The 27,145-nt window shown below is 32.8% G+C and overlaps 3 protein-coding genes across 6 annotated transcripts in view; 2 read left to right on the top strand and 1 right to left on the bottom strand.

Annotated features, from left to right (window-relative positions):
- The window catches only part of LOC106126284 (fibrinogen alpha chain), a 49,160-nt gene extending 30,056 nt beyond the window's left edge, over window positions 1–19,104 (top strand). Inside the window, exons 2-8 of the mRNA XM_013323837.1 lie at window positions 11,470–12,597; window positions 12,753–12,993; window positions 14,901–15,032; window positions 15,319–15,506; window positions 15,847–15,990; window positions 16,472–16,596; window positions 18,419–19,104. Of these exons, the coding sequence (XP_013179291.1) occupies window positions 11,470–12,597; window positions 12,753–12,993; window positions 14,901–15,032; window positions 15,319–15,506; window positions 15,847–15,990; window positions 16,472–16,596; window positions 18,419–18,510 (2,050 nt within the window). The 3' untranslated portion in view covers window positions 18,511–19,104. The remainder of the gene's footprint in view (window positions 1–11,469; window positions 12,598–12,752; window positions 12,994–14,900; window positions 15,033–15,318; window positions 15,507–15,846; window positions 15,991–16,471; window positions 16,597–18,418) is intronic.
- A 71-nt stretch (window positions 19,105–19,175) lies between these two features.
- Window positions 19,176–23,819, bottom strand: Uch-L5 (ubiquitin carboxy-terminal hydrolase L5). 4 transcript variants are annotated; one of them, XR_001228336.1, is made up of 9 exons: window positions 23,662–23,819; window positions 22,748–22,849; window positions 22,587–22,650; window positions 22,319–22,424; window positions 21,892–22,119; window positions 21,665–21,822; window positions 21,136–21,587; window positions 19,376–19,436; window positions 19,176–19,288 (listed from the first exon to the last, which is right to left on the bottom strand). XR_001228336.1 is itself a non-coding variant. In NM_001312619.1 (9 exon segments), coding segments are annotated over 8 exon segments (966 nt in total). In that variant the 5' UTR covers window positions 22,821–22,849; window positions 23,662–23,777; the 3' UTR covers window positions 21,158–21,247.
- A 2,376-nt stretch (window positions 23,820–26,195) lies between these two features.
- The window catches only part of LOC106126372 (protein diaphanous homolog 1), a 5,472-nt gene continuing 4,522 nt past the window's right edge, over window positions 26,196–27,145 (top strand). The window contains 1 exon segment of the mRNA XM_082930818.1: window positions 26,196–27,145. This exon segment is cut by the window's right edge and continues 4 nt beyond it. Within this exon segment, the coding sequence (XP_082786944.1) occupies window positions 26,562–27,145 (584 nt within the window). The 5' untranslated portion in view covers window positions 26,196–26,561.

The raw sequence follows: 27,145 nt of genomic DNA, 5'->3' as shown, positions 1-27,145 counted from the left end.
TAATTAGTACTGGTCTGTTAGGTTATACGTAACCACCTCTTACACCGTTTCAAACCTACTATTTAACAAATAATGACAATGCAACGTATGATTAAGTACTACGTAAGAGTCGCATTCGACCGCGGCAGTCGTAATAAAGGTATCGTATTCTAAATGCATAGCCCAGTCTAAGTCCTCATTAAAAAGCGGACTAAAGCCGAGGACCGATACCGATCGATAAATACATATCAATGCGGTCCAGTTGCATTGCGAAATGATCTTATACGACGAAAAAGAATTGCATGTTGACTAACGAGCATTAGCAATGACTTCTCCGATTCATTAAGGAATTAAAAAAATACAGACGAATTTATAACCTCCTTCTTTTTGAAGTCGGATAAAAATTATTATTATTTATGAATATCTTCAAACCTTTTGAGATCGTACTTAATTAACTTTTTAATATGAGAACTAACCTTTTCTTGGTATTACACATTGCATCAAGAATAAAATAGGAAAAACATATTTTTTTAGATGACAGTATAATAACATACCGGTACCAGTCTCTTAAGTATAAATATAATGAATATATGCTCTTGATGTATTATATTATACTATCGTATGTATATATCGGAGTGCTTAATCTGGCAAAGCTTAGGCTTTATCAAAAGAAAATTATAGATTTAAAAACATTTATTAATTATAAATAAATTCATCACCCGTGTATTTTTTAATCTTTGATAGTTTTCATTACTTTAAGTAACATTATAAATTAAATACAATTTAATCACGTTACACAAATAAGCAATTCCAGTTTGAACACTGTAAACAAAACAATCCGTGGGGGCAATAACCAATTTCATCAAAGTCGAAAATCTACATTTTTATTAATAGCAAACGCTTAATTCGATGCCAAATTATATCTCAATTTATAACATTCGATGAACCGTTTCATCGAGGAATTTGTTTTCGTCTTAATAGTAATAAAATCGCCAATCTTCATTACTAATGAGACCAAACCAAAGTCGATAACCTTAGTTTTTTTTATAATAATTTATATTTCATCTACTTGAGCACTTTAAGTCTTTGTACAAGCGGCACTAATTATATAAGACAATGATTGAGATTAAAACTATCGTATCTTTTAAATTGGATCGAATTAAACTTTGAGACCAAATTTCAACATAATGGATCATCAATTCAGTCAAATACAAGATATAGAATATCGATCCATTACCATGTTTAAGAAGTAAACTTCTACAACCTTGACCAAATCGTCAGTACAGAACGAATGGACGTTACCCAGTCAGTATATCAAATGCACGCAGCTATTTTTCTTTAGTTTAACACAAATGCGCAGTTGTAATTTAGCGCGGCGTGCCGACAATCTCTAGATCTTATCCCTGATGACTGTAATTCATTGTTACAACTTACAGCTATGTTATTACAGGTCCTTTGTTTTACAGTAAATTACCGGCATTTAGATATATTGTGAGGCCGGCGCTTCGCCGTCGGTGGATAATAAATATTTAGTGATTGATGATGCTGATTCCAAAGATACGACGGCCCATTGTCATCGTCTGAGGCTGGTCCGACGCTCACCGGATAACACTGATTTCAGAGGCCTACATCAAGGTCTTTTTATTTGTTACAATAATAGAACACGTACCGACACGCTTATAATGATAGAGCCTGTTACCCCAAATGTCAACACATCGAGAAAACTTCAGAATTAAAAAAAAAAACATTTAGACCATGTTACGCCATTTTTTGTGACCGAAGGCCAAGAGACAATCTAGAATTCTCTCTAAAGTTTTATCTGGCGAGAGGACATAGATTCAAGATAATGCTTTCAAACTAAACCTCCATAAAGATACTAGTTCGAGTTTAAAATCACTAAATATACGATGAGGTGCCGTGAAGTCATTATACATTTTGTATTAGAAGTGAAAAAGCTTTTACGTTTTTTTGGAATCTATAGAGGCATAATAAAAAAACAAACATTACTGTGTTTCATACAAAATTTAGGGTGAAAAGGCAGAGTCATAATCAACTTCCACTAATTATATAATTCTCAGCCTACTCGTTAAGTAAGCAATAGGAAAAAAGAGCGTTAGTTTTATGAAAGCTTCTATAACTCCATAGAGCTACCTAATACTTTACTAAGCAATGATAACTTATTAATTTATTACATTGCGAAACTAAAATACTATTGGTAACTGAGAATTATTACGATCGAACTGTATAAAAGTGTTGGCTCAATATTACGTATTACTCAGCGGAAATCCTGTTTGTAACGTGAATTATTTTACGACATATGAGCTTATGCTGTTTTTATAAAATCAAGTAAGGACAACGACGTTTCTATTACATTAATTTTATTATCAAATTCGAATAGTAATTTTCAGCTAACAAAGAATAATCGGACAGATCCTTTATTAAAAAAAGGGTCTTGTCAGACAGACGGACGGACAACAAAGTGATCCTATAAGGGTTCTGCTTTTTTCCTATGAGGTACGGAATCCTAAAAAGATCAACAAGTGCTAAAATGCTGAAAAGGATTTTGGCAAAATATTTTAAGTTTATTCTTGCTTAAATTTTTAATTATGTGGATCCATCACCTAATTGGTTGAGCGAAAAATATCCTTTTTAAAATCCCGCCTCTTTGTATTAAAGTATTATTTCCAATGGTAATTGCTTATTAATCTTAATGCAAAATAAATTGGCGCCGATAAAAAATATAGTGACAAATTGTAGCAATAGTATTAACGGCAATTATTGCGTTAATATTCGTGGCCTATAACTAGATTACTGAGCGTTCGCAGTTTCGATGACAAAATTATTTCGTTATTTTATTAACAAAGATAAATTTAAATCCATTATATCAATGCAAGTCTTTTTATAATAGTAGATGAAACAAAAGATTTAAAAGTATTTATCATATAGAAAAATCTAGATGTCTAATGCAACTAACTAAATAGTAACACGTGTTTATCCTGTCTACAAGTCACGTAACAATCTAATTGTTTGAACATTCACTTCAACCTTAAAATCAGTCTTCGGACTCCACCGGTAACCTCCATTCGAAACCAATTGACATTCCATTAAATATTTATCATTTAATATTGACGCGCCGTGTAAGTTGTTGGTCCATTTAATAAATATAAATACACATAAGGCAGATTAAGTACAATCTTTAAAAGTTGATCTGGGACATGTGCGGAGCGCAAACATGTGCTGTGATATCTCGACCATCGGCCGTGTTACAGTTTTGAGTCATGTGTAATTAATGGCGTATTACGTAAGCGCCTTTCCCCGGGTGGGCGCTGCGCCATCCCCCCCTCGCACCTCATACCTTGCACCTGCTGTCAATCATAGCACAGAGATACCATCGTATTAGCGCTCGCCGAGACCACCCGGACCCTCGTTCCATCATCGATAAGACACATCCTCTTGTGTGGTTTCACTATCGAGACTCTTGCATAGAAACTAGTTGGCATCTCTTTCATTGTCTTTAAGAAAATAGAGACAACATTAAGTTTTAGTACAAGTGTTATAGCATGGGAATTTCATGATAAAATTTTCTAAACAATTAATGTTTTTAACGATTTAACCAATGATTTTGTATGGTGACTGGTTAAAGTTATTTCAAAAATGTACATAACATTTACCATGTTTGTAAATAATAACGAGTGTCATTCGTGACTAGATCATGCAACACAAATTGCATTTTGGTGCGCTAAAACATATATCATTACCATTTGTTTGCTCCTAATTTATTTACATACGTTTGATTTGCTCACGTACGTTTAAACACCTATTGAAGTAAATTTATTCAGACGTATTATCATTTATCATCGTTACAAATACAGAGAAACATTGCCCGAGCTCCGAACGTTTCTGGGCCAGTAGCTTTGCACAAAATACAGTATACGTTCATTTATTTAAGACTAGATAAAAGACAGCATCGATTTATACACATTAAATGCGTGGTTAACCGTCGACTAAAGTAATTTGAATATTCGCATCGATAAGCACTCAACAATCGGAATTGTCCTAAATAAAGCAAACCATAATTTGCTATTTGTTTCACTTTCAAACCATTTAGAAGTACACGATGCTTAAATTAACAATCGGTTAACTACTTTATCATACCTCTTATGGTTTCTTCATATATGTAGATTATTAGGCCTATAAAATCTTGATGTCAATTAAACTGTTTGATAAAAACTTAAAACAATACATTACTAGAACGTTTTTTTTTATCGGAGAAGGGGGCAAACGAGCAACGACGTTGCCGGCCTTTAGGGAAGGGGTGCGCTCTTTTCTTGAAACGTTAACTGAATATACGTGACATTTATTTTTCATTATACTTTACGCAAAATGAATACGAATTAAATACATTTACGTTTTTCATAAAGCTGTAAAAGTCCTAAGGAAAGCTATACAAGGACGACAATGGCTACCCCTGTTGAATCGCAGCAGTTCGTTTATGTCTTCCCTAAAGAAGCTTCTACTTACTATTCATGTACGCATATGTATGCTTAACGCAGCATCTCATTAGCAGAATTACGCTAATTGTTATACGTGCAGAGTTTGATATATCACTTATTTAAATTTTGAAGTTAAGCTTTCTTTTTGTTCACGTTCACACATAGTTTAATTGTTTTACGGTAAGATAGTATATTTTTGTTTGTTCATATTTAGAATAACTTATTTGATTTGAGTAGAGAATTTTTTATGTTATGTATCTGAATTTGATCTTTAAAAAAGTATGTAAAAGGATTCCTTTAATCCTAGCCCGAGCTCCATCGGTTACGGACATAAAAGATAAAAGAAAAGTGATGGTTGTTCACGTTCACACATAGTTTAATTGTTTTACGGTAAGATAGTATATTTTTGTTTGTTCATATTTAGAATAACTTATTTGATTTGAGTAGAGAATTTTTTATGTTATGTATCTGAATTTTATCTTTAAAAAAGTATGTAAAAGGATTCCTTTAATCCTAGCCCGAGCTCCATCGGTTACGGACATAAAAGATAAAAGAAAAGTGATGGTCAAAGAAAAGAAAAACCATTAAGTATATGTTGTTTTTTAAAAATATATTCAATGAATAGTCAACGAAAGAAATAATGATATTTTTAACGGCTGGATATACGCGAGTGTGAGTTAACTTTAGCATACACAAGTTAAGTCGTTTAAGTGAAATCGTTACACTATTGTGTCAAAATAAACTGTAACTAACTCTCCATGTGTTTTATAAACTTTCATAATACACGTTGACAAACTATTTTTAAACTGTAAGAGGTAACGATTGAGATGTTATTTTATATATTTTTTTAACCGACTTCAAAAAGGAGGTGGTTCTCAATTCGTCTGTACGATTTTTTGTAGCATAAAAAAAAAACAAAAATACTTTCTAAACTTAAGATGTTTCCCTTAATTCACTCCTGAGCAAGAATTACTCTAAACTCATGAAAGCAAAATCTAACCATACAAAGTCAAGTGACGTGTGCTAAATGATGTATTAATTTTTCATAGGTGTCAACTGTTATTGGAATAAATTCTCATCCTGCTTATTCCCTTAAAAAATTTGAGATAGTAATATACAAGGTGTCCCAAAAGGTTACATACATAGGAAGGGGGATGATAGGGGTGGTCACAAGGGTCACCAGAAAAATAAAATAAAAATTCCCCTCTGGGTATTAAAAAAAATAAATGGCATTTTTATAATAAAAACTTAAAAATTTTACACCTTCTGAGGCAATTTTAATTTTCTTTAAAATCTTTGTTAGTTGTATTGTTTTTTTTATTTCATATTGATAAAGGGTTATTGACGATAACATAATAGCTTTTTTTTTTTAAATATAGCAATATTTGTAGGTCATCGGTTACAAAATTGCCCCAGAAGGTGTAAAATTTTTAAGTTTTAAAAAATGCCATTTATTTTTTTTGATACCCAGAGGGGAATTTTTATTTTATTTTTCTGGTGACCCTTGTGACCACCCCTATCATCCGCCTTCCTATGTACGTAACCTTTTGGGACATCCTGTATATTGTTACGTGTTTCATCGTAGAAAGCCAAAGCATGATACAAATAGATTTATTTTAAGATGTTTTAACAACAATGAAACAATGAACATTGAATTTGAAGGATGAGGTCACTGTATTTGATAACTTTGTATCAACAGTCATCTTGTCGATAACAATGAAGCAATCGCATTATTTTAAAATATTCACATAACAATTATTTACATCAATACTAGCTGTCGCCCGCGACTCCGTCCGCGCGGGATTAAAAATAGATGTTGGCCGATTCTCCGACCTACTCAATATGCTCACAAAAAAGAATCGGTCAAGCCGCTTCGGAGGAGTATGGGAACGAAAATTGTGACACGAGAATTTTACATATAACATGTATTTCATCATTATGTAAAACTTTCCGGTATTCATTTGCGTTACAATTTATCTTTGGATGATTATACGTGTTTTATTGTGTTTGTTTAATTTATTTATTTAGCAGGAATTTGCTATAATATTATGACACTAATTACACATATTAACCCTAGATAACCGTATACTATTTCACATTCGTATATATTAAAGACTTTCTTTACAAACAGCTTAGAGAAAGTGACAAACTCACGCATCTGTGCAAAGAATACGTCATTGCGTGCACTAGACAATTAAAATTATTATTAATATCAACATATTATAAATAACAAAAAGAATTTTAAATGTGAATGTGGAGGAGCACATAAGCCATAGGATATTTTAAATTGTTTAAAATTTGTAACTCAAATAAAATGTTATTTCGCTGTTTATGGCATTATTTTACTAATGTTACAAATGCGAATGTTTAGTTGGATAGATGGATCAATGTTTTTTTTAAAGTATCTCCAGAACGGCTGAACGGATCTCAATGAAATTTGACATACATATAGAACATAGTCTGGAAGAACACATAGGCTACTAATTATGATTTTTTAGGTCTGCGCGGACGGAGTCGCAGGCTACAGCTAGTAATACATACACCAAGTGACTCGTATTTCAAAAATCACACTCTTCAAGGTATACGTAGAAGTATACTTATTTCATCCTTCTATTTAATCTGATCAAAAGTTGCGGGCAAAAGCTAGTGTTTTACAAATATGGAGAACATTTAAATGCAAACTCATATTAAACCCGTATTAAATCAATGTTATTTATGTTTCATATACCGCATATAATTGACAGACCAACTACAAGATCATAGCTTGTCGCAAGGTCCCTTTTCCCTTAATCGATTCGTGTATCGGCCGACACACCGATTACATTTGCAGCTTTAGAATTAGTTCTAATTCTGCAAAAGTAATGCACTGAATAGTATTTAAACACTATTGACTATACTCAATTAAAATATTACACGAGGTAAATTTATGTAAGAAAAACACTTAATTTTATTATTTAAAAAAATTGTATTCAGTGATTCTTTATCTTAAACATAAATTAAATTTTTTTGTCTTTCTTTTTTACTCTACTTTTTTTTAATTTTGTCGAAAACAAAAGAATTAAGTAAACACATCGAAGACGTTTGAAGTAACATAGACTTTAATAATTTCATACATAAATTAAAAGAGGTCACGTAAAGAAAAGCTAGTTAGTAACCGTAATACGTTTCAATAAAGATGTTACGTTGCCGAAGCAACTTTAGCAAATAAGTAATTTGTTCTTTAAATGCTATCAAAGAGGCACGTATTTTATCCCTTTACGGACCAAACACGAGTTACTAATTAAGTTTTATTTGAGAATGAATATTAAGATTACAATAGTTGCGGACAAAAGCGTTGCGAGGCACGAGTGCCCGCAATACTATCGCTAACCATACAAACACAATACTCGATGCCGTGGGCCACATTAAGATCGTTAGCGCTTAAATATAACTGTCAATAGGGTTGCGAGCTAATAGGTGAATTCTCATAATGACATTAAAGAAATAAATAAATGTGTTGTCTAACCGTTGAATCCCTTTTAAATAAAACTGAGACAACAATACAGATGCACCTGGATAAATACATGAGTCCAAAAACCGCGCTAGTTTTTCGTTTATGGACATTGTCCGTCTCGACAGGACTATGACTCTCGCTTATATACTATGACTGTTTATGTTTACCCAAGTGTGGAATTCTATGGTATAAAAAAATATTATGTCTTTTTTTATAAATATAATTTTATTTTCATTCGCGTAAACAATGTTAAAGGCAACTAATATAAATCACGAGTAAAATGTCTTCTGGTAAAAAATTAAAAAATGTTTTTAGAGTTTTAAATAGTGAAATAAAATTTGTGATTATAAAAGATAAACATTATTTTTTGTCGTAGGATTGATAGGTTTGCGATAACCTTACGTGATCTCTTGAATATACTGAATTATTTATCATCACGACTCCATGTTGTTACGTTCTTTAATAGACTGATATTAATTATTATAATGCAGTAATAATATGTAATAACATTAACTTTCCATAATCATTGACTCCTTATGGTCATCCATTGAAATAAATATCGTGAGTAAGTAAAAATTATCAAATTATACCAACTACTAATAGAATTATTAGAATGTCATTTATTACTTTCTTTTGTTACCGAACAAGTGTTCCATAATATGACGGCTTCCATGGTTTCTTTTGTGAAAAATATATTATCAAAATTTCGGCGTTTACTCCAAACAAACACTGATTTGTAGACTGACAGAGTGACAGAGAAAAATTCAAAAACTGATTTTTTGTTATAAGCGTCGCAAATACAAAATGTTCGCAAAATATGTTTCTTTTTTCGTCACTATGTACAGAAACTCCAATTTTATTAATTATTTAAGTTTTATGCGAACTTACGTGGCATGTCTGTGGGCAATTATCGAAATTACTTTAGTCAAGTGGACGAATAATTTGCAGTTAGATTTAATGACATTCAATTATTAGGATGTCTATTTATTTATTTCTTAACTCCTAATTATAATAGATAATAGAAAAAAAAACACGATAAATAACTAATTTACAAAGCAAGGGCGGCCTTATTGCTACAAGCGATCTCTTCCAGGCAACCCCACTGGGTCCCACTGGATAGGAGAAAATGACATAGATAGAGGCGTGGGATGTCATGTTTCCGGCAAAATAAATATTAAATTTTTAATATTATTATTCTGAAATTACAATTACATCTCCATACTTTAATTGCCAAAGAAATAAATACAATAAGAAATCTTGACAAAATATTGTTGAAGACAGATTAAAGTCAAGTAATGTATATAACAATGTTACGTTGATTTTACATTACTTTGAAATCTGTAATAACGTACTTAGAGTCGCCGATATTACTTATTAGTACAAAGGCGGAATTATAGACGGTATACGAGTTGCGTAGGAGGCGTTAAACTTCGGTCTCCAGTATTTTACGCTTGAATTGGGTTCATATTGCTAAATGTGGAAATAACTAATACCACCTGCCGAGTTAGAGCATAGACATTTCGATGTCAAGAAGAAATTCAGCTACGTAGATAATCTATTTAATCGGTTGCGAAAGGCCAAAGCCACTGACCGATTTAATAACTTGAACACTAACAGACCGCTCCATTTTGCGGACAGTATAATTTTAAGACACATTTGCGTAACACTAACTGCGTTTAACGTCTAAACGTTGAGACAAGCTGTGCCCACTCGATAAAATAATACAGTTATTAAATTACAACAAATTTAGTTTCAATCATTGATTTTAAAACATTTTCAAACCAAAGGATAATATAAGATACGATATATATAAAAAAATATATTTTAACTCTTTGTTACTTAACGATTACACGTCTAATGATCCTACTTCATCAAAAATAAATTTTATTTTATCATTTCATTTCAAATATTTGCTATTTACATTTAAAAATCAACAATACACTTTTACGTTTGTTTACAGTATTTTAACGAATAAAATAAACTAAGATTATAAAATAAAATGCCTTTATATTTTTTTAGCAATAGCTAAACATACCTATGACCCATTTAACCGTGTAACAAATAGCAATGATCCGTAACGATCGCACCTTATATGTCGATGCATTAAGAGTTTGCTATTCAATTTATGTATTCAATAGATATTTTGTGAAAATAAGGTAAGATATCTCATTAATCCAAGCGTTTTAAAATATTATTACTATTTAACGAGCTGTTTTGAACTATCTGAAACATAGTTGTGAATGTTCTTCCTGAATCTTGATGATACTGCGTCATCTAAAGTGATTTTAATGCGTATTATATAAAATCCAATCTTGTATAAAATTCATTTCATTAATTTTCAACGCATTTGTAACACTTATTGTAATTTTGGAAACGCCATCAAAAACAACTTCTAGTATCTTTGAAAAAACTTAAAGGATAAAAAATAAGAAAATTATGCCTTGACATTTGATTTTGGTATACCCGAATAAAAATAATTTCTCTTATACTTATATATGCGTTTTATATGTCTTTACCATTAAAAAATAACAACAGCGACTATTTGTTATAATATATTAATTACAAAAATATTCGTTAAGGTACACCCGCCACGCCATCTTGACTCTCACATTACTGTCACGTTTATTATAAAGAAGGTGAAAATTGTATTCATTACTTAATATTTAGAGGAAATACGCACATTACACTATTTCACAAGTAAAACTTATTAAGAGATTTTTATAATACAATGTAAATTTCATCGTTCAGCTTGGCTAAAGCGCGTCTTGTGAAACCACAGTATACTATTATTCTCCGTATGCCATAATCATAACGGTTCGTACATATAAGTATATTTTGATTAATAGCATAAAAAAAAATTATATGAGACTATCAAGGACGTATTAATTTATTCTGTACTGCATTTCAAAGAGTAGTTAGCCATTTTAGTTTGGCACGAAATACTAATAGTTTTTTTACATTTCAATAAAAAAATAACACGTAAAAAAATGTCATATCCAAATTGAACATCTCCCGACTCTTCATCCCTCAAATTATGAGACCATGTTTAAAGTTTTTATTCCCAACTTACGGTTACCCTGAATTCGATGCACTCTAACATTAAAACACATCGGTATCTCATTTTTTTAGATATAGATAAATATACTTTTGAGTTCGTGAGATTTTGCAGCCGCAGCAAATATTTGGAATACAATCATTAATCTTATTTAGTGTCCAACCATTTAACCAAACCAAAATACCTCTTGTAGTTATATATCTAACTGCATACCGGAACGGCCTTTCGTTTTACATCCAGATAAAGTTACAACAACTTGCACCTGTTCTGAATATTACTCAATTCCAATTACCAACACAGAGTGGCAACTAGCATTATATACCAATAACAAATTCCTTTCTTTAATATCATTTGCTTGCTCAATTTACTATAACTTAACAAGACTACTAAATTCTTATATCCTCGTATTACTATTCGTTAATTAAACATTATTTTTTCTTTTGTTTCAGGGAACAATATATATTTAACGTCTTCGAAGTTATTGTTAGTACATTGGAGACAAAATTACAAAGGATAGAAAACTTAGATAAAGCAGTAGAACATTTGATGCGACGAGTAGAAGCATTGGATTCTCGTGTTAATGATAACATACATAAAACTGATGCCATCATTTCAAAACTAGGAAACCTCGACTTAAAATTATTCAGTCAGCTCAATCAAGATGAAGAAGAAGTGTATACTGAAAGGACAGTTAAGAGAAAGAGTGAAAATAAAATTAGCGATACACAATTACTTGATCGAAAGTTGGAATCCTTAGATCAAAAAGTTTCAGACATTGATACAAAATTAGTAGGATTAAAAAATCAAATCGATAATAATTTCTTACCAGTCGATGATATTAATGCCGAAGCTAGCGAAAAGAAGCCAATCAACTTGAATGTTGTAGAAATTGCGAAAGGTCTGAATACAGAAGTAGTTAATACGATCACAAAAGAAGTCGATCAACTAAGAACGTCAATGTCTACCGTCGATCGTAAACTACAGTTTCACATAAATCTTGTTTCTGAAAATTTGGGTAAAGTACTTTATATGATGGCAGATGTTCATGCAGCTATAGTTGAACCAGACTCTGCATCAATAAATGTTAACAACATTTTTAAAAATAGGACAACAACAAGCACTCAATCTCCCATATCAAAAGGGAGTAAAATAGATACACTTGTAAATAAAATCATTCCCATGATGAGTGTATCGGAGAAAATGGACGAAGTTTGGGATGTAGTCGTTGGGACTAAAAGTTCTGTTGACGATTTGGTACCAAAATCAGATGAACTGCTTACACAAACTCAAAGACAAGAGCGAGCCATTGGTCAAATTCACAACGATCTGAGACTAAAAACTAATTTAATTATTGAAAATTTGGATATGGTAGAAAAGCGACTGAAAAAACAAGAAGATGACGTCGCAACATTAGCCCAGCGCCCAGTGCCTGCTGAATTACTCCTGGATCCGACGATCGACAGGCTCGTAGAATACGCTCCAAACAGATATAGATATGACGAGCCTTCTACTGACCCTAATACGAGTACTGTCGCAGCCACAACTTCGCCGAGCTTCTCTGCCACAATCAATAACAGGTGATATCCCTCTAAATGTTTATTTTTTTTAATATTAAAAGAAATGTTGGCGAATTCGTTGCGCTTTGCGAAATGTATTGCGAATTTTCACTGTCTAATTTTGCCTGGCGTTTGTGCGTTTTATAACCAGTGTCTAATAGTTATGTCGCATGCAGCCTGAACACTGCGACCAGCCCGAGCAGTGTTAGCGGCTCGAGTAGCACAAACTCACCTACAACCATGGCTGCAACCAGTTCCAGCAGCGTTAGTGGTAACACCACGAGCGGCGCCGGCAACTCTGGTCCACGCCCCGCTAGCCGTAAAGGTGGCATCATCTTCCCCAGCGTTAAAAACAAGCCCATCATCGGCAATAACACTTTTGCCTCAGAGATCGTCGCCAACTATAAAGATGTGAAAGTGAGTCAATGTTATAATTTTTTTTTTTCTTTGACTTTAGCACAGTAGTGAATAACTTATGTGCTCATATTATTGCTGTGCGATGTAATATTGGGCGTATTATTTTAGCTTTTAATAATTATTAAAAATCTAGTTTAATCTACAACTGAGAGTAGCCAATGGCGAACCTAATATAATAGACTCTACAAAGTCTTAAATATTTTTCTTTGGTATAATGTAAATAAGTACTTTTACGTAAAACGGAAGAAAAGTATTTAATTAAGAAACTAAATCAAAACGTGTTTGATTTTCTTAATTCATTAGTAAATTCATTTCCACTTTAATTGAATTAATAAAAACTTAACCTGTGTTTCTACCTAAGTGGATTCGGTGCCTATTCGAGTCTGTAAATATAGGCAGGTTCTACTAGAGTCGATACAAATGGAGTTAAATTCTGTTTTCGGAATTTTAATCAACTTCATTGCTAGCCGGTCTCTGCGACTGTAAGCGAAATGCACATAACTAATCTATCGGTATCGACACAACCATTTACGTCTCCTAGTTAAGCAATAAGGAACACCACTACGCAATACTTTAACTTGGCTTTATCACTCACCTAACTACGTGTTCTACATCCTGTATTTTGTTTGTTAACTCTATGTACTATTTCACTATTTAAATGTTACTTCAAAGTTCTTAAGAACATACATTATTAAATAAAATGGCAAACATAACTAAAAAGAATCTCCTGTAGGCGCCATCTCTCACGAAGCATTATGCATTTCAGATAAGAAGAGCACAGTAAAACATATTTACTTTAAGTATTTATTAACCTTTTTAGTTACATTTATTTTATTTACATTATCGTCTATACATAAGAACTGTTGTTTTCACAATTATGTATTCCTTTTAAAACATAAACAAAATATGTACCTATCATTATCGATGACAAATATGGGACCAGTGCAACGATGGTTTCAAGCAAGGAAAGTTGTTAGCGTTACGTAAATCTAGTTCACGTACATCAATGAGACTTTCCGCTACTTTAAGAAAACAAAAACAAGCTTTTCCCACCAGTCGACGGTTACCAATGATTACGCCGTGTTTATTGTCTTAACGTACGAGAACATGTGGTTATGTTGAACAACGTGATGCAATCTCTTTTAATACTTACGCATTTTGAACGGCAACTGCAATCGTCAATGATACAGAACGCTGGAACTACGCAACGACAGTAAGCATTATATGAATGGGTTGTCACGATCGGACATAACACCCGTCCGTATCATGTTTCAAACCGAAGTATTGAATGGTACCCGATCGTTTCTTATGTTGATGTTCTGTCGAGAACGATTTTTTGTTCATTTTCGTTTTTATTTATTTAAATAAAAGCAATTGTGATTTATCTTTTCCGTATACGTTACGAAATAAGTGATTGTAAAATTAGCAAACTGCTACATTTAGCACCATCCCTATTTACTTTGTATATAATAATGTTAAGAACAAATAAGAAAATGCCGCAGCCGAGTCTCAGGCCGTAAGCGTCAATATGAACACACAACAAGCACAAAAACACAATTGAGAGTACACTGTGAACAATAATTACATCATTTCAAATTAATGAAGTTTTAATTATATTTATTTTATTATAAATGGGCAAATTGAAGTGATTTACTTAAGTATGTAAACTTTTGTAATTATGTTTACTAACGATTTTTATTTTATTGGCAAAGCTTTCTCGTAAAACATAATTATTGAATATTAATATGTGTAGATATTTATTTTTAAAAATTGTAAATTTTAACGCGTTGCGAACTGAGAAATTTGCCTTTGCGATAGTGCGATATTGAACAAACAATTCTTACTTTATGTAAACGTATATGTATATCTATTGTGACCTTTCTACAACAGATTGGTGTATATTCCAGGGTTACTCATGCGTCGATCTTCTAAACGCTGGTATGCGGGATTCTGGAGTGTACTACTTGCAAATCCGAGGAACTACGTATTGGTTCCTTAAGGTGTTCTGCGAACAAAACGTCGCTGACGGAGGATGGACGGTTAGTTTAAAGATTTTCATCCTTTTTATTAAAATTCAATGAAGGTCCGTTTATTTAAAGCTCTCTACCCCAATAAATAGGATTCTTGACTCACACATCATTTTATGTCGGAAGAATAATCAGATTAGTTTCAATAAAAAAGGTTAGAAAGCATAAATCAATAAAAATCAGCAGTTAACGTTCAAAAATATTTAATACATTATATTATTACATTGCATTAGTGTACAATTAAAAATAGAATCAGCAAAAAAATACGATGTATTTAAATAAACATATATTTTTAAAGGTAATCCATCGTCGGGATGATTATGGTGTTCCGGCGGAGAATTTTAACCGAGACTGGAGTGATTATAAGAACGGTTTCGGAGATCCTAACAAAGAATTTTGGCTCGGTAATGAAAATATATATATGCTAACAAACAATGACGATTACATGCTCAGAGTTGAGCTTGAGGACTTCGATGGAAACAAAAGGTAAAAAGGAAAACCATTTCAACTCCTCAATAATTACATTTCAACTGCATTAATTTTACTTAAATATTTGCCACAACTAAGTGTCCCTAATCTTCCTATTTCGTATAACTACTATCGTAATTGTTGGTGTCGATAAAGAAAAAAATTACTCGAAAGTTTACAGTGAGTATAAATATCTGTTTTGGTGTTTCAGGTGTTAAATGAATTGTTTCTTGTTTGATCTTTTAAAGTTGTGCGAGAACAATATATTTGTATTCCATACTATGACGTTAAGATGTTAAAACTATTACTCAACAAAGATGTGTATCCAATTAGGTTATATTTTTGTTGCGTTTTACAGATATGCGCAGTATTCGCACTTCAAAATATATTCAGAAGCGGAATACTACAAATTAGAAATAGATGGCTACGAAGGAAATGCGGGCGATTCACTAAACGACCCGTGGTACGGATCCAACAACAGTCCCTTCTCTACGTACAATAGGTAAATAGAATCGCTAACAAATTGCTAGTTCTTAGAATTGCCATGAAAATCTTACCAATATTATAACTACGAAAGTTTAGATGCATCGTTGGATGGATGTTTGTTAGAAGGTATCTCCAGAATAGGATCTCGTTGAAATTTGGCATAGATATAGAATACAGCAAACAGCCATTTGTTTAAATCCGCGTGGACAGAGTAGCGGGCGACAGCTAGTTTATCGTAACTTTAGGAATCTGACAGGCATAAAAATGAGTTGTGGTTAGGGATGTAGAATAATTATAGCAGCGTTACTATTATTAGGAAAGTTTAGATGGATGAATGGATGTTAACTTCAGAAAAGCTGCATGGATGTGGATGAAATTTGTGACGGATTTAGATCAGTGTTTGGAAGAACACATAGGTTACTTAAAACGTAATATTTAAATTAAGTATGTAAGTAATAAGTTTTAAATTGTGGAATGATAATTTATCTTTATTACAGAGACAACGATAGATCTTCCCTGAATTGCGCATCGATGCTAAAGGGTGGTTGGTGGTGGAAGTCTTGCGGACGTGGACTTAACGGTCTCTATCTTCATGATCCACAAGATCTAACCGCTAGACAAGGTATAATTTCAATAAAAACAAGTTTACAGCATCTCGTGACTTTAGACCAATAAGCCGACAAGGCTATCTGAACCGGTGAGCATAAGACAAACTGAGCCAAGCTAAGTTATGACAGCTCACGAGCGCCCCTCTATCAATGTCATAAAATTTCACAAAATCCTTTCTGTACTGTAGCTGTCATGTATTTTTTTGTCATTTTCTATGTCTAAGTAGGTTTTATATATATATATATTGGGACAGGACCAACCGCGATAGCAGTGCCTCTCTCACATGCTCAGATATCCTTGTTTGACTATAAATGGTTTCTTTGTCCTATTTATTAATGTCAACTGAGATAACAAAGCAAAGCGGACGCTTAGAAATATCATTAAGACTAACTAAGCCCAAAGGTTCCCTGGGGAGCTTAGTTTCGAGTCGTCACTATGCGCATTAACATCGGAATTGGAGGCTGCTGAGCTTAATTTGCTTCGACGGATACTACGTAGTGACTGATCACAAGGGCCTCCGAAAAATGACCTTGGCTTGGGGCCGTCTCTATACACATATGTAATACGTTACCTGCATACAAATTGTTGTGAATATAAAATCAAAGGGGAAATTAAACATCTTATTTACGACACTGAAAGCATGTATTTTAGATATTAAGCTACATAGATTGTAATGTAACATTAATCGTACCGTGGGTTTCCTCTGCCGATACACTGGTACATTTATTATACAGGAACATGTCATCTCCCTCATTCCTTAAACAATCCGATATAACAATTGTTTCTATACGAAATTTTCGGCAGTGGAAAATTACGATTAATATCTTAAAAGCCGGCTATACACGTTGGTTGAGGCTTGCCGAGTGAAGGCCAACGCGAGTATAGGCAAAATAATACAATTTAAGTGCTACCGTCTTTACGTTTGGCAAGTGTATCAAACACCAGTATAGTAGAGACCGTTGGCCAAGCGCGCGTAGAAGCCTTTGATTTGTGCAGAAAAACTGGCACATTCGAAATGGCTGGTCGTGAGCGCCTGCGTTTCGTGACAAGCTACGCCAAATGAGCTCTTTGCAAGGTGGCGCTTGTGCATGTGCTTGAGCGCGCATTGCAAATGTACTGTTTATACGTTGGTATTCGCCTTCACTCGGCATGTGCATGGTGAGCTTAACATGATTACATTGGCCATTAAATATTAAACAATTACGAAACTGACGTCAGCCATTATCATTAACTAAATATGGAACGGCTAGCAGTCAGGCGTATATCCGGTGACGGCATCCGTAGTTTCGAGCCCGTCGAGGGCTCTCTTCCGGATAAGTGGGACTAGCATTATTTTGCGGTCGCAGCCACTCTCTCGCTTTATTGCGCGCCGGCGCTCTCATGACTCGACTCGAGGTCCCAGGGGTCGCGGGTGTGACGAGGTTGATACCGAATCGATACTGACTCTTATATTAATACGGGGTCTGAGGTACACAGTGGGGGGGGGTATTACCGTTCCATATTTAGTTTATTAAAAATACATTGACAATGATAGTATGTATACACTAATATATGATAACAGGGGCAGATTATCGCTAAGAAATATTCTACAGTTCCTAACTTAACTAAGACCTAACTGATCTGATCTATAACCTTAGAAATACGATAATGTTACAGACTAAACATGTGTCAGATACGTCGTAGCTTATTTTGCATCAATACATTTCTTAATTTGTGCATTTTTTTACATCAATGTGCGAACAAATAACTAGATTTAACAAAGTTTAAATGTATTACTTGTCTTTGTTTATAAGAGAAGGTGTTAACACGGCAAAATAAATCATTTTACATTACAGGGATCGTATGGTTCCGCTGGCGAGGTTGGGACTACACTCTGAAGCGGGCTTCAATGATGATCAAACCCAAAGGCCTACAACCCAATACGTGAAGCCGCATCAATGTATAGACAACATCATAACCGGCCTTTGTTTAAATTTACGGATTTGTAAACGTATATTTTTGTGTCATATAACCGTTCATTTCTATTGCAAATGTAAAGAAATAAGGTTACTAATACACGTGAGAAAAATATTTAAAAGTACCTTACACTCCTCAAAAAATATACTTAGGTACTGAGTTATACCAATTCGTGTGCAATTTTAGGGAAAGGTACTGTAATTCAATTAGAAAGTATTGAGTACACATGTTGAAAATATATAAGCGTTACACTACATGTGAATATATTACACTAAGAAAATTTGTGGCACGCGCATAACACGTGGTTGAAAATTTCCCAACATATTAGTTATCTACAGTGCCTCTTTTGTTTCTAATTTCGACTTCTAATGTATTTATTCATACGTTTATCCATACTAATTTTTTATGTAACGAATAAACTCAAAAACTACTTGACAGATGTAAAAAAAATCATATGTCACATGAACCCTACATTATTACTGAGTAACATAGGCTATATTAATTCACGAAAGCTACTGTTTCTTATATTTACATAATTAGTAAAACTCATTTCGAAAAAAAAAAACAAAATGTGAAAACATGAAAACTAAAAAAAACTACTGTGATAAATTTTTAAATAAAGAAAACAAAAACAACATAAATCAAATAATATTTAATATTAGATAAATCAACAAAAATGAATTCAAAGGACCCATCAAATTACGTAGATCATACTCTTTGTGTTCATTTCATTATCTCTCTCTCTCTCTCTGTAAATATAACAAAGCACTTAACATTATCATTCTACCTTCATCTTCGATTCTACAAAATTATTTTTTATTGTAAATAACTGTTACCTGGAATCATTATAATTGTACGGTGCCAGAAATGCAGTGAATTAATTTATTTATTCTTAATCTGAAACGTGAAATCTTTGGTTAATTAGATGTATGCTATTAATTATAAGTTTAAATTGTAATAAGTGTAAATAATGTCTACATATAAATTGATTGATAAGAGACAATTAAAACAAACAGCACAAAAACTATACTACCCTCGTCGTAATTAGCTAATGCTACTATTTATTTTACTAGACGAGATATTGAATTATATAATTCGCTATAACTGCGATCAACTTTTTTTACAGATTTAAAATATATGCGTGTATATATGGAAATATATTTTAATAAACAATAATTATTATTATATTATTTACTAGATACCTTATTCTAAATAATACAGAACTAACAAAGAAATTTAAGCTTTCTCACAGCTGGATACATCATAAATTAGAACACTAGTATTTCTTTTTAGAATTAGTGTTCATATCTATTTTATAAAATATAGTATAAGGTATCTAGTTAACTTATATGCTTAAAATATCATATCATTATACCATACATATTTTTTTATAATTTGTTATAAAATAGATAAAAATTATATTTAATAATTGTTGATCCAAATATATATTTACACAATTTTTAAATGCATATATTGTAATTATAAAGCTACGAATTATAAATGTGTTTTTAATACCTTATATACCTTTCCTATGATTAATAATATTATGAATATATTATTCATAGAATAATTTTGAAATTAAAAATCCAAAGCTACACTACTAAACTTTTTAAAAAGATTAACCGAGAAGCACTGGGATTATGGTTCTTAAATATATATTACCATATAAATATTTATATAGTATGAGATATATTTACAATGCAAATTCTGAATGAGTCAATAATAGTGAAACACAACAAGTCATGTTTCGTAAAAAAAACTGACTCAATTATTCTCATTTTCAATGATTTATACTTGGACTCTACTCTTCATGTTCATTATACTTATTATTAAATATTATAATTTTAAATGTCTTATTATTAGTCCTAATTTAAGTAATATTAAACATTATTCAAATAGATACATTAGTTAAGTTCAATATAAGTAAACTTAATAATTAATAAGATGAATAACAGTCAATTTAAAAATTTAAACATACAGATTCACAATATTATTTACATTAGTAATAGGGAAAACTAATTAATAAAGCAAAAAGATCTTGGTGTAATTATTTACTTTCATATAACAAATATTCTAGCATTGTCTCACTCATTCATGAAGCTATTAAAAAATCTACTTCGGACTACTTACTACTCTTATTACAATACAATTACTTTAATTTGTAGCATGTTGTGTTATGTACACACACCAGTGTTTTTTACACAGAAAGAGTTATGTTCTAACACTTGTCTACAGTAGCACTACTTTATCACTACACTTTATTCTGCTTCAAAGTTAGGCAGAGTTGGATTTGCAGTATCAATGTCTTCGGTCACATTTGAGTCAAGCAAGTCTTGTCCAGGAAGACTATCACTCAAAAAATTTTCAGCAAGTAAGTTATTATCATCTAAAAAGTGATCACCTAAAAAGTGTTGTGAGTAGTACCCATCTTTTAAAAAGTCATCTGAGTCTAACAAATCACTAAAACTGTCTTTAGCAGCAGTATCCACTGAACTGGAGGCAACCACCAGAGGCTGAGATACTTCAGGCTCGGCAGGTAGTTGCGTAGAACTGGCTGTAGCCTCCTGAGGTTCAGAATATATTACATTTAAATCACCTAAAGAACACTGCATATCTTCTATATTTTGTAGCACTCGGGAGGGGCTGGACTGGGAGACTCTGCGGGAGGAGCGGACGCGGGCTACACGCGTGCCCCCCCACTGTTCCTGTTATACTTTCATTTTCTTTGTACCCTTCCTCGATGCGCGCTCCTTAGCCTTCTGGTACACGCGCATCAACTTTTTCTCTTCAGCTAAAATCTTTAGAAGAGTTATTATAAATGGTAAATAATTGTGTCTTCTTCTTATCATATCATCTTGATACTTCGCCATTTTTTCATCTTCATCCTCAATCAACATTTTAAGATTGCGAATTTCATTTTCTACATATTCATTATCCATTGGTATCAGCTGACTCGCTTCCAATAAATCATCAATCTGTCGTTCATATATCATCTTCCTATCAGACACGACAGCCATCAAGTTAAAATGTATTTCCCCTTCAGTATATCTTTAAAAAAAATTATACAATTAATAATTAGAAAAGTCAACTATGTTATAGGTTATATTAGGTAAAATTAAACTTACGCATTGATCCGTTGCATTATCACCGGACGCACCGCATCAAGCCAATCCTCCTCTGCAGTTACTTCTCCGTGGTCGATGGGTCCCTCGCGCAATCCATCTAGTTCATAAATTCTACCATCTATTGCCATATATCCAATGAAATGATAAGCATCTTCATCCTGAAAAAAAAAGATTAGTTACACAACAATTGTAATCAGTGCTAAAATTATAAAAAAATATTTTCATACCTTGGATGCGATGTCTGGATCAGTTTCAAACAGAGGAAGTTGCACCATTGAATTGTGTGCTGTGCGTATAGTGTTGGAGTTACTTAATGTGAGACCTCTCATTTGCGGATCAAAGCACATACTGAACTCCTTGAGTTGAGTCAATTCAGGGCCTAAATCAACATCTGGATGGTTACAATTCAGTAGGATGCTGATGATAGCTTGAGTAGCACAAGCATTGTTTATAACCTAAAAATAAAACATAATTTTAACACAATAAAATACAATTATCATAAAATTACAGATAAATAGCTTTCCATTTTCATACATATTTATAGTAATATTTTAATCAGATGTTTAAATTTCTAAAGTTTCAGACAAGAAAATCCAATACTATATTTGTGTGTAGTATGTCGTAAACAAAGTTCTTTAAAAAATAATAAAATACCTGTTTGGCAAAATATATTTTATTAATCCGATCATCAGTGATAACTGGTTTAGGTGGCTCATTATCTTGCACATATTTGAATAAGAATATTAAGCCATGCACAGGTCTGGAAAAAATAATTACCATTAATATAACAAATAAACATCTCCACAACACATTGAAACTTGAACACTAAATGAAGGAATTACAGATATCTTTTTTTAACTTTTTATACCCTCACTCATAACTAGCAATTCACCAACCCAATTTATAAGGTTTTAATACTCACTTCAGATTTTCAAATATACCCCCATCTATAGTCCACAATTCTTCAACTTGTACTCCCTTTGTCCCTGAAAAGTTTAAAACAATTAATACAATTTTAAGGTGCTTAAAATGCGCATTTTATTTATTTATAATATAAAGAATTATAAAGAAGTCTAAAATTACCAAAAGCTCTTATCAACTGTGTGAACACTCCAGGATCACTTTCAATCTGACACCAATTACCAGCGGCTGGCATTGTGGCTGTGATGTATTCGCTTAACCAAACTGAAACAATATAACAAATTAAAATAATTTTATTCATTGTTGGATAAAATCATAATGGGGAGGGATATTAGGCTCTTATGCTCCTATTTAATCAATCACTTTTAGTTGGGATTTCATTGGATTTTGGTCATTACTTCCTTCTAAATCATATCATCTCACATGCAATCCATCCATTTCTTTACAGATATACTTCTACCAATGTACTCCACTCACGTCCACACACATATTTAAAGTTCTCATCATCACACAATAACTAATTTTGTTTTAACTTAAATTTGTTTATACACACGCCGATTTAAAAAAAAAACAATTTTAGTATGGGAAATCATCTATAAAAATTAGAATTTGCCATACTGATTGATTTTAATCATTTATTGCATTATGATTCACCATAGTGAAATAATAAATTGTAATACAGTAACAACATTAAAAAGAACACATTAAAGATATAAAAGACTCTACAGTTTAATTAAACATATCAACAATAACTATACAATAATTCAATATGCGCTCCTAGCAACGAAGGAAAATTGATAAAGTACTGGTTGTGATTTACTTTGGTAAAAAAACACGACGCCATTTTCATGGCGGTTTACTATTCTGCACAAGTCATGAAAACGGGAATGTTTAGCAAGATAATTTGCTGTTATCCTTTTTTTATAAAGATTATTATTTTACGGTATCGCATACATCATAAATACGATCAGGTTTTAAAGTGAAATACAACTGCGATATTTTTCCAAAGCCGACAAAGGAATGCGGTTCAGTTAGCATGAAGAATAAAGGCATGAAATTGAAATTGCAAAACTTACTTGATCACAAGCCGCCAATTGCTTTCCGGAACAGATATCTAATAATCAATTATTTAGAATAGCAGTAATCAAGAAGGAACTAAGATTTGGAATGATACTTATACGCAATTTTACTTTATCAAATTTAGAAAGATAAATTTGAAAAGTCACAGTAGGGATGTACTCGGGACTGGTATTGGTACTGTACCTCTATAAAAATCGATGAGAAATGTAATAATCTTATCGATCTAAATACAAATTACACTGACAGAGTAAGCGAAACATAAAAAAGAAGTATATAAAATGGTTAGTTTTAACAAATAATAAATAAACATGAAACAAAAATTAAATTAACAAGTTTGAAATTAATTACAATAACAATGTATTTTTCTCAGATTTCCTTAAGACAGAAACTGTTGTAAATTTTTGATTTTGTGACTGTTTGCAATTTATTAAGTGAAAATGTAATATCGAAGGTTGCCATCAGTCTACGCATGCTGTTGATGATATTTTCAATGATTTCTTGAGTTGCCTCAGGATTTTGATAATTAAATATTCGCAACTGGCCCAAATTGTTAGGAAGTGGCATTCGATTTGTAACTTCAACAAGTCCTAAAAGTGTTCAATCGAATTCAAAACCGGGACCCGTGCTGGCCACTTCATAACTGTAACACCATGTATGCTTGTAATGAGTACAAGTAATATTAACCCGACCATCATCCTGCGTTAGAATAAAAGTCGTTACCAATAAAAGGTGGCAAATGGTACATGTTCTTCTAAAATCTTTCTTATTCCTGATAATATTGGACGAACAACATGGATTTTTTATGTTACTTGAATTCGATTCTAAGCTCGAATCAATTTATTCACTTTAATCAACCTCAATCGATGTTTTTAATCAGCTTACCTCACTTTGCACCTCACTACGAACTACGAAGCTCTTTTTATCATTGTCAAATGTGCGTCTTACTAATATCATAAATGTGAATGTTTAGATGTATGGATGGATGTTTGTTAGAAGGTATCTCCAAAACGGTTGCATTGATCTCGCTGAAATTTGGCATGAATGATCATAGTCTGGAAGAAAACATAGGCTAGTTAATTTTTGCTACGAAGTTGTGGGCGACAGCAAGTATTTCATTAGACATTATTTCTTTTAATGTCTAATATCAGCGTGCGAAAAAAGAATTAACATGTGTTTAAGCTAAAATGTAATTGAAACATTTTACATGCATACAACTTATATGGTAAGGCCCTATTTCTTTGTTCGACTTTGAAGAATGAAGGATTACAGACTTAGTTTTATTACAAGAGATGCCTGAAAAAGACTCAATCCAAAGTTGTTTAGTTTGGGCGCTAGAGGGCTCAGTTTTGATTTATGTTTTAGTTTCTTCGAATATCTAAAATAATCGTTTATAACTTATATTTATATTTGAACAATGTACTTCATTTCAAAAATTTCACATTTTAAAATTTAACAGCTTGTTTGAAAATACGAGTATCGTTTTAATATACTGTAATCTACTTTAAAAGAAGTTAAAATCTTAGTGTTAAATTTTTGGTTTTGGTTGAGATTGCTCGATATATAGCTATAATAATTAAACGCCATACATTTTTCTAACATTATAAGATGGCAAACAAGCAAGCGGCCGCCTGTATTCGCGGAAATAGCGAAGCGACCGCTGCCTGTAGATATCGTCAATTGCATATGCTTTGAATACATTTAATAGACGGAGGAATGGACGCACGGAAAGATAATATTTCCCCTTCCCATGCGTCCCCTTCGCAATCAAATCCACTTTCCCTGCCTATCGTTTTTATATAAGAAAAGGGAGCGAAGGAAAAGACAACTAAAATTAAGTCTCCGAGATGCCGGACATACGTGCATTTTATGCTCGCCGTTACAAGATTATGTTGTTGGATTTTGATACAGTGACAAATGTGACTCATTAAAATGGCCCACCAGTTGACATGTTTACCGATTGTCACAAAATCCTGGTCAAACTATAGTCGCTTTCGCCACTTTTTTTTCTCCCGATTCAGTCAACATAAAAATTCCTTAAAATTTGCAATGTGTGGATCTTGAACAATTGTTCTATCAGTACTAGAATGCCACTACATTACCGTCTGAATTATATTTTAATTATTATACCAGTTTTGCGGAAATACCCGTACTCGATTCACATGTAGATTTATATTTAAATAACGGGACGGGAACCTCTTTAGCCAGTTGTACTCCAGCGGTGATAATATCGCTAATGGGTTATTCTACTGGAATAATGTTAACCTCGCATAAGGCAGAATTAATGTAAAAATTGCATGTACAGGACATAAAACTCATTTGGTGAATTGGTTTTGGTGATGGTGGTGGGGCAATATAAATAAGATTAAATTAAAGTTCAGAAAAAAATTGTAACAAAATTTTATTTTCATACTTATTACATTTTACACATGCAAGATAAGTCAGTACTACTTATTATTTAACTTTAGGAATATCGTTATTCAAAAAACCAAATGAACACGTGCAAAAGATGACGCGAAAATTACAAAATTTAGTATGGCAACACTGAGTTCGAGTATTCGCCATCTTATTGTTTATTTCTTATTTCCTAATCTTAGAGCATTTAATAATAATTTAATAGTGACGGTTCTTAAATATAAATGTTAGTGCTTACGCTTAAGATATTTAATTAGTTTGGATGAATTTACTGTGTCAGTGTGGTGTCAAGTGCACTTATTCGTGTCGAAGGAAATTGTTCAGGTTAAATCCTTAGTGAAACAATTATTACTCTATATTGATATTTAGCGCAGGCTAATTACTTTGAAAATAACATTATTGTGCTGCATTTTGTTTGCTCTGTTTCCTTATTAGTATTTTCCATCTTATGCGTTCCGTCCTTTGTTTCCAGGCATTTTATTCCATGAACAATCATAGTGATCAAAATGGCCGTCAGCCCCCGCTGCCCGCGCAGCCACGGCCTCCTGCACGGTCTGAAACAGAAAATACGACATCAAACGATGAACCGAAGCAAATATGTCGCAATTATGTATGGGGTACATGCAAGAAAAATACGAAATGTAAATTTCGTCACGAACTGGATTTTGAGGAAATGAAAAAGATTCTTAAATTCTGCCACGACTACCAAAACAAAACTGGCTGCACGAGGGGAGACTGTACATATCTTCATACGACTAGAGAAGAGGAAAATCTTTTTCTTGCTACAGGGGAAATACCTCGTGTGCTCGCAGAACGTCACGCCGCCATGCATAAAGCGGCAACAGCGAACAATGGCGAGACAATACGGCAGATAGCAGTGTTTATTAGAGAATCTTACGTACCTCCCCAACAAAATGAAGTGCCGGGGCCCATGCCCCCGTCGCCGGTTCTTCCCGGTTGTGTTGCAAGACCGCCACCGCCGCCGCCATCAGTTCATGCGATGCCGGTGATGCCAGCCATGCCGTTACCAATCATGCCTCTGCCAGTCCAACAACCGCCGCCACCTCC

Source organism: Papilio xuthus, unplaced genomic scaffold (assembly GCF_000836235.2).
Source record: "Papilio xuthus unplaced genomic scaffold, Pxut_1.1 DF825017.1, whole genome shotgun sequence".
In the NCBI taxonomy this organism is placed as follows: Eukaryota; Metazoa; Arthropoda; class Insecta; order Lepidoptera; family Papilionidae; genus Papilio; species Papilio xuthus.
The sequence above is the reverse complement of the archived record's forward strand: the minus strand, read 5'-3'. Positions and strand labels throughout refer to the sequence as shown.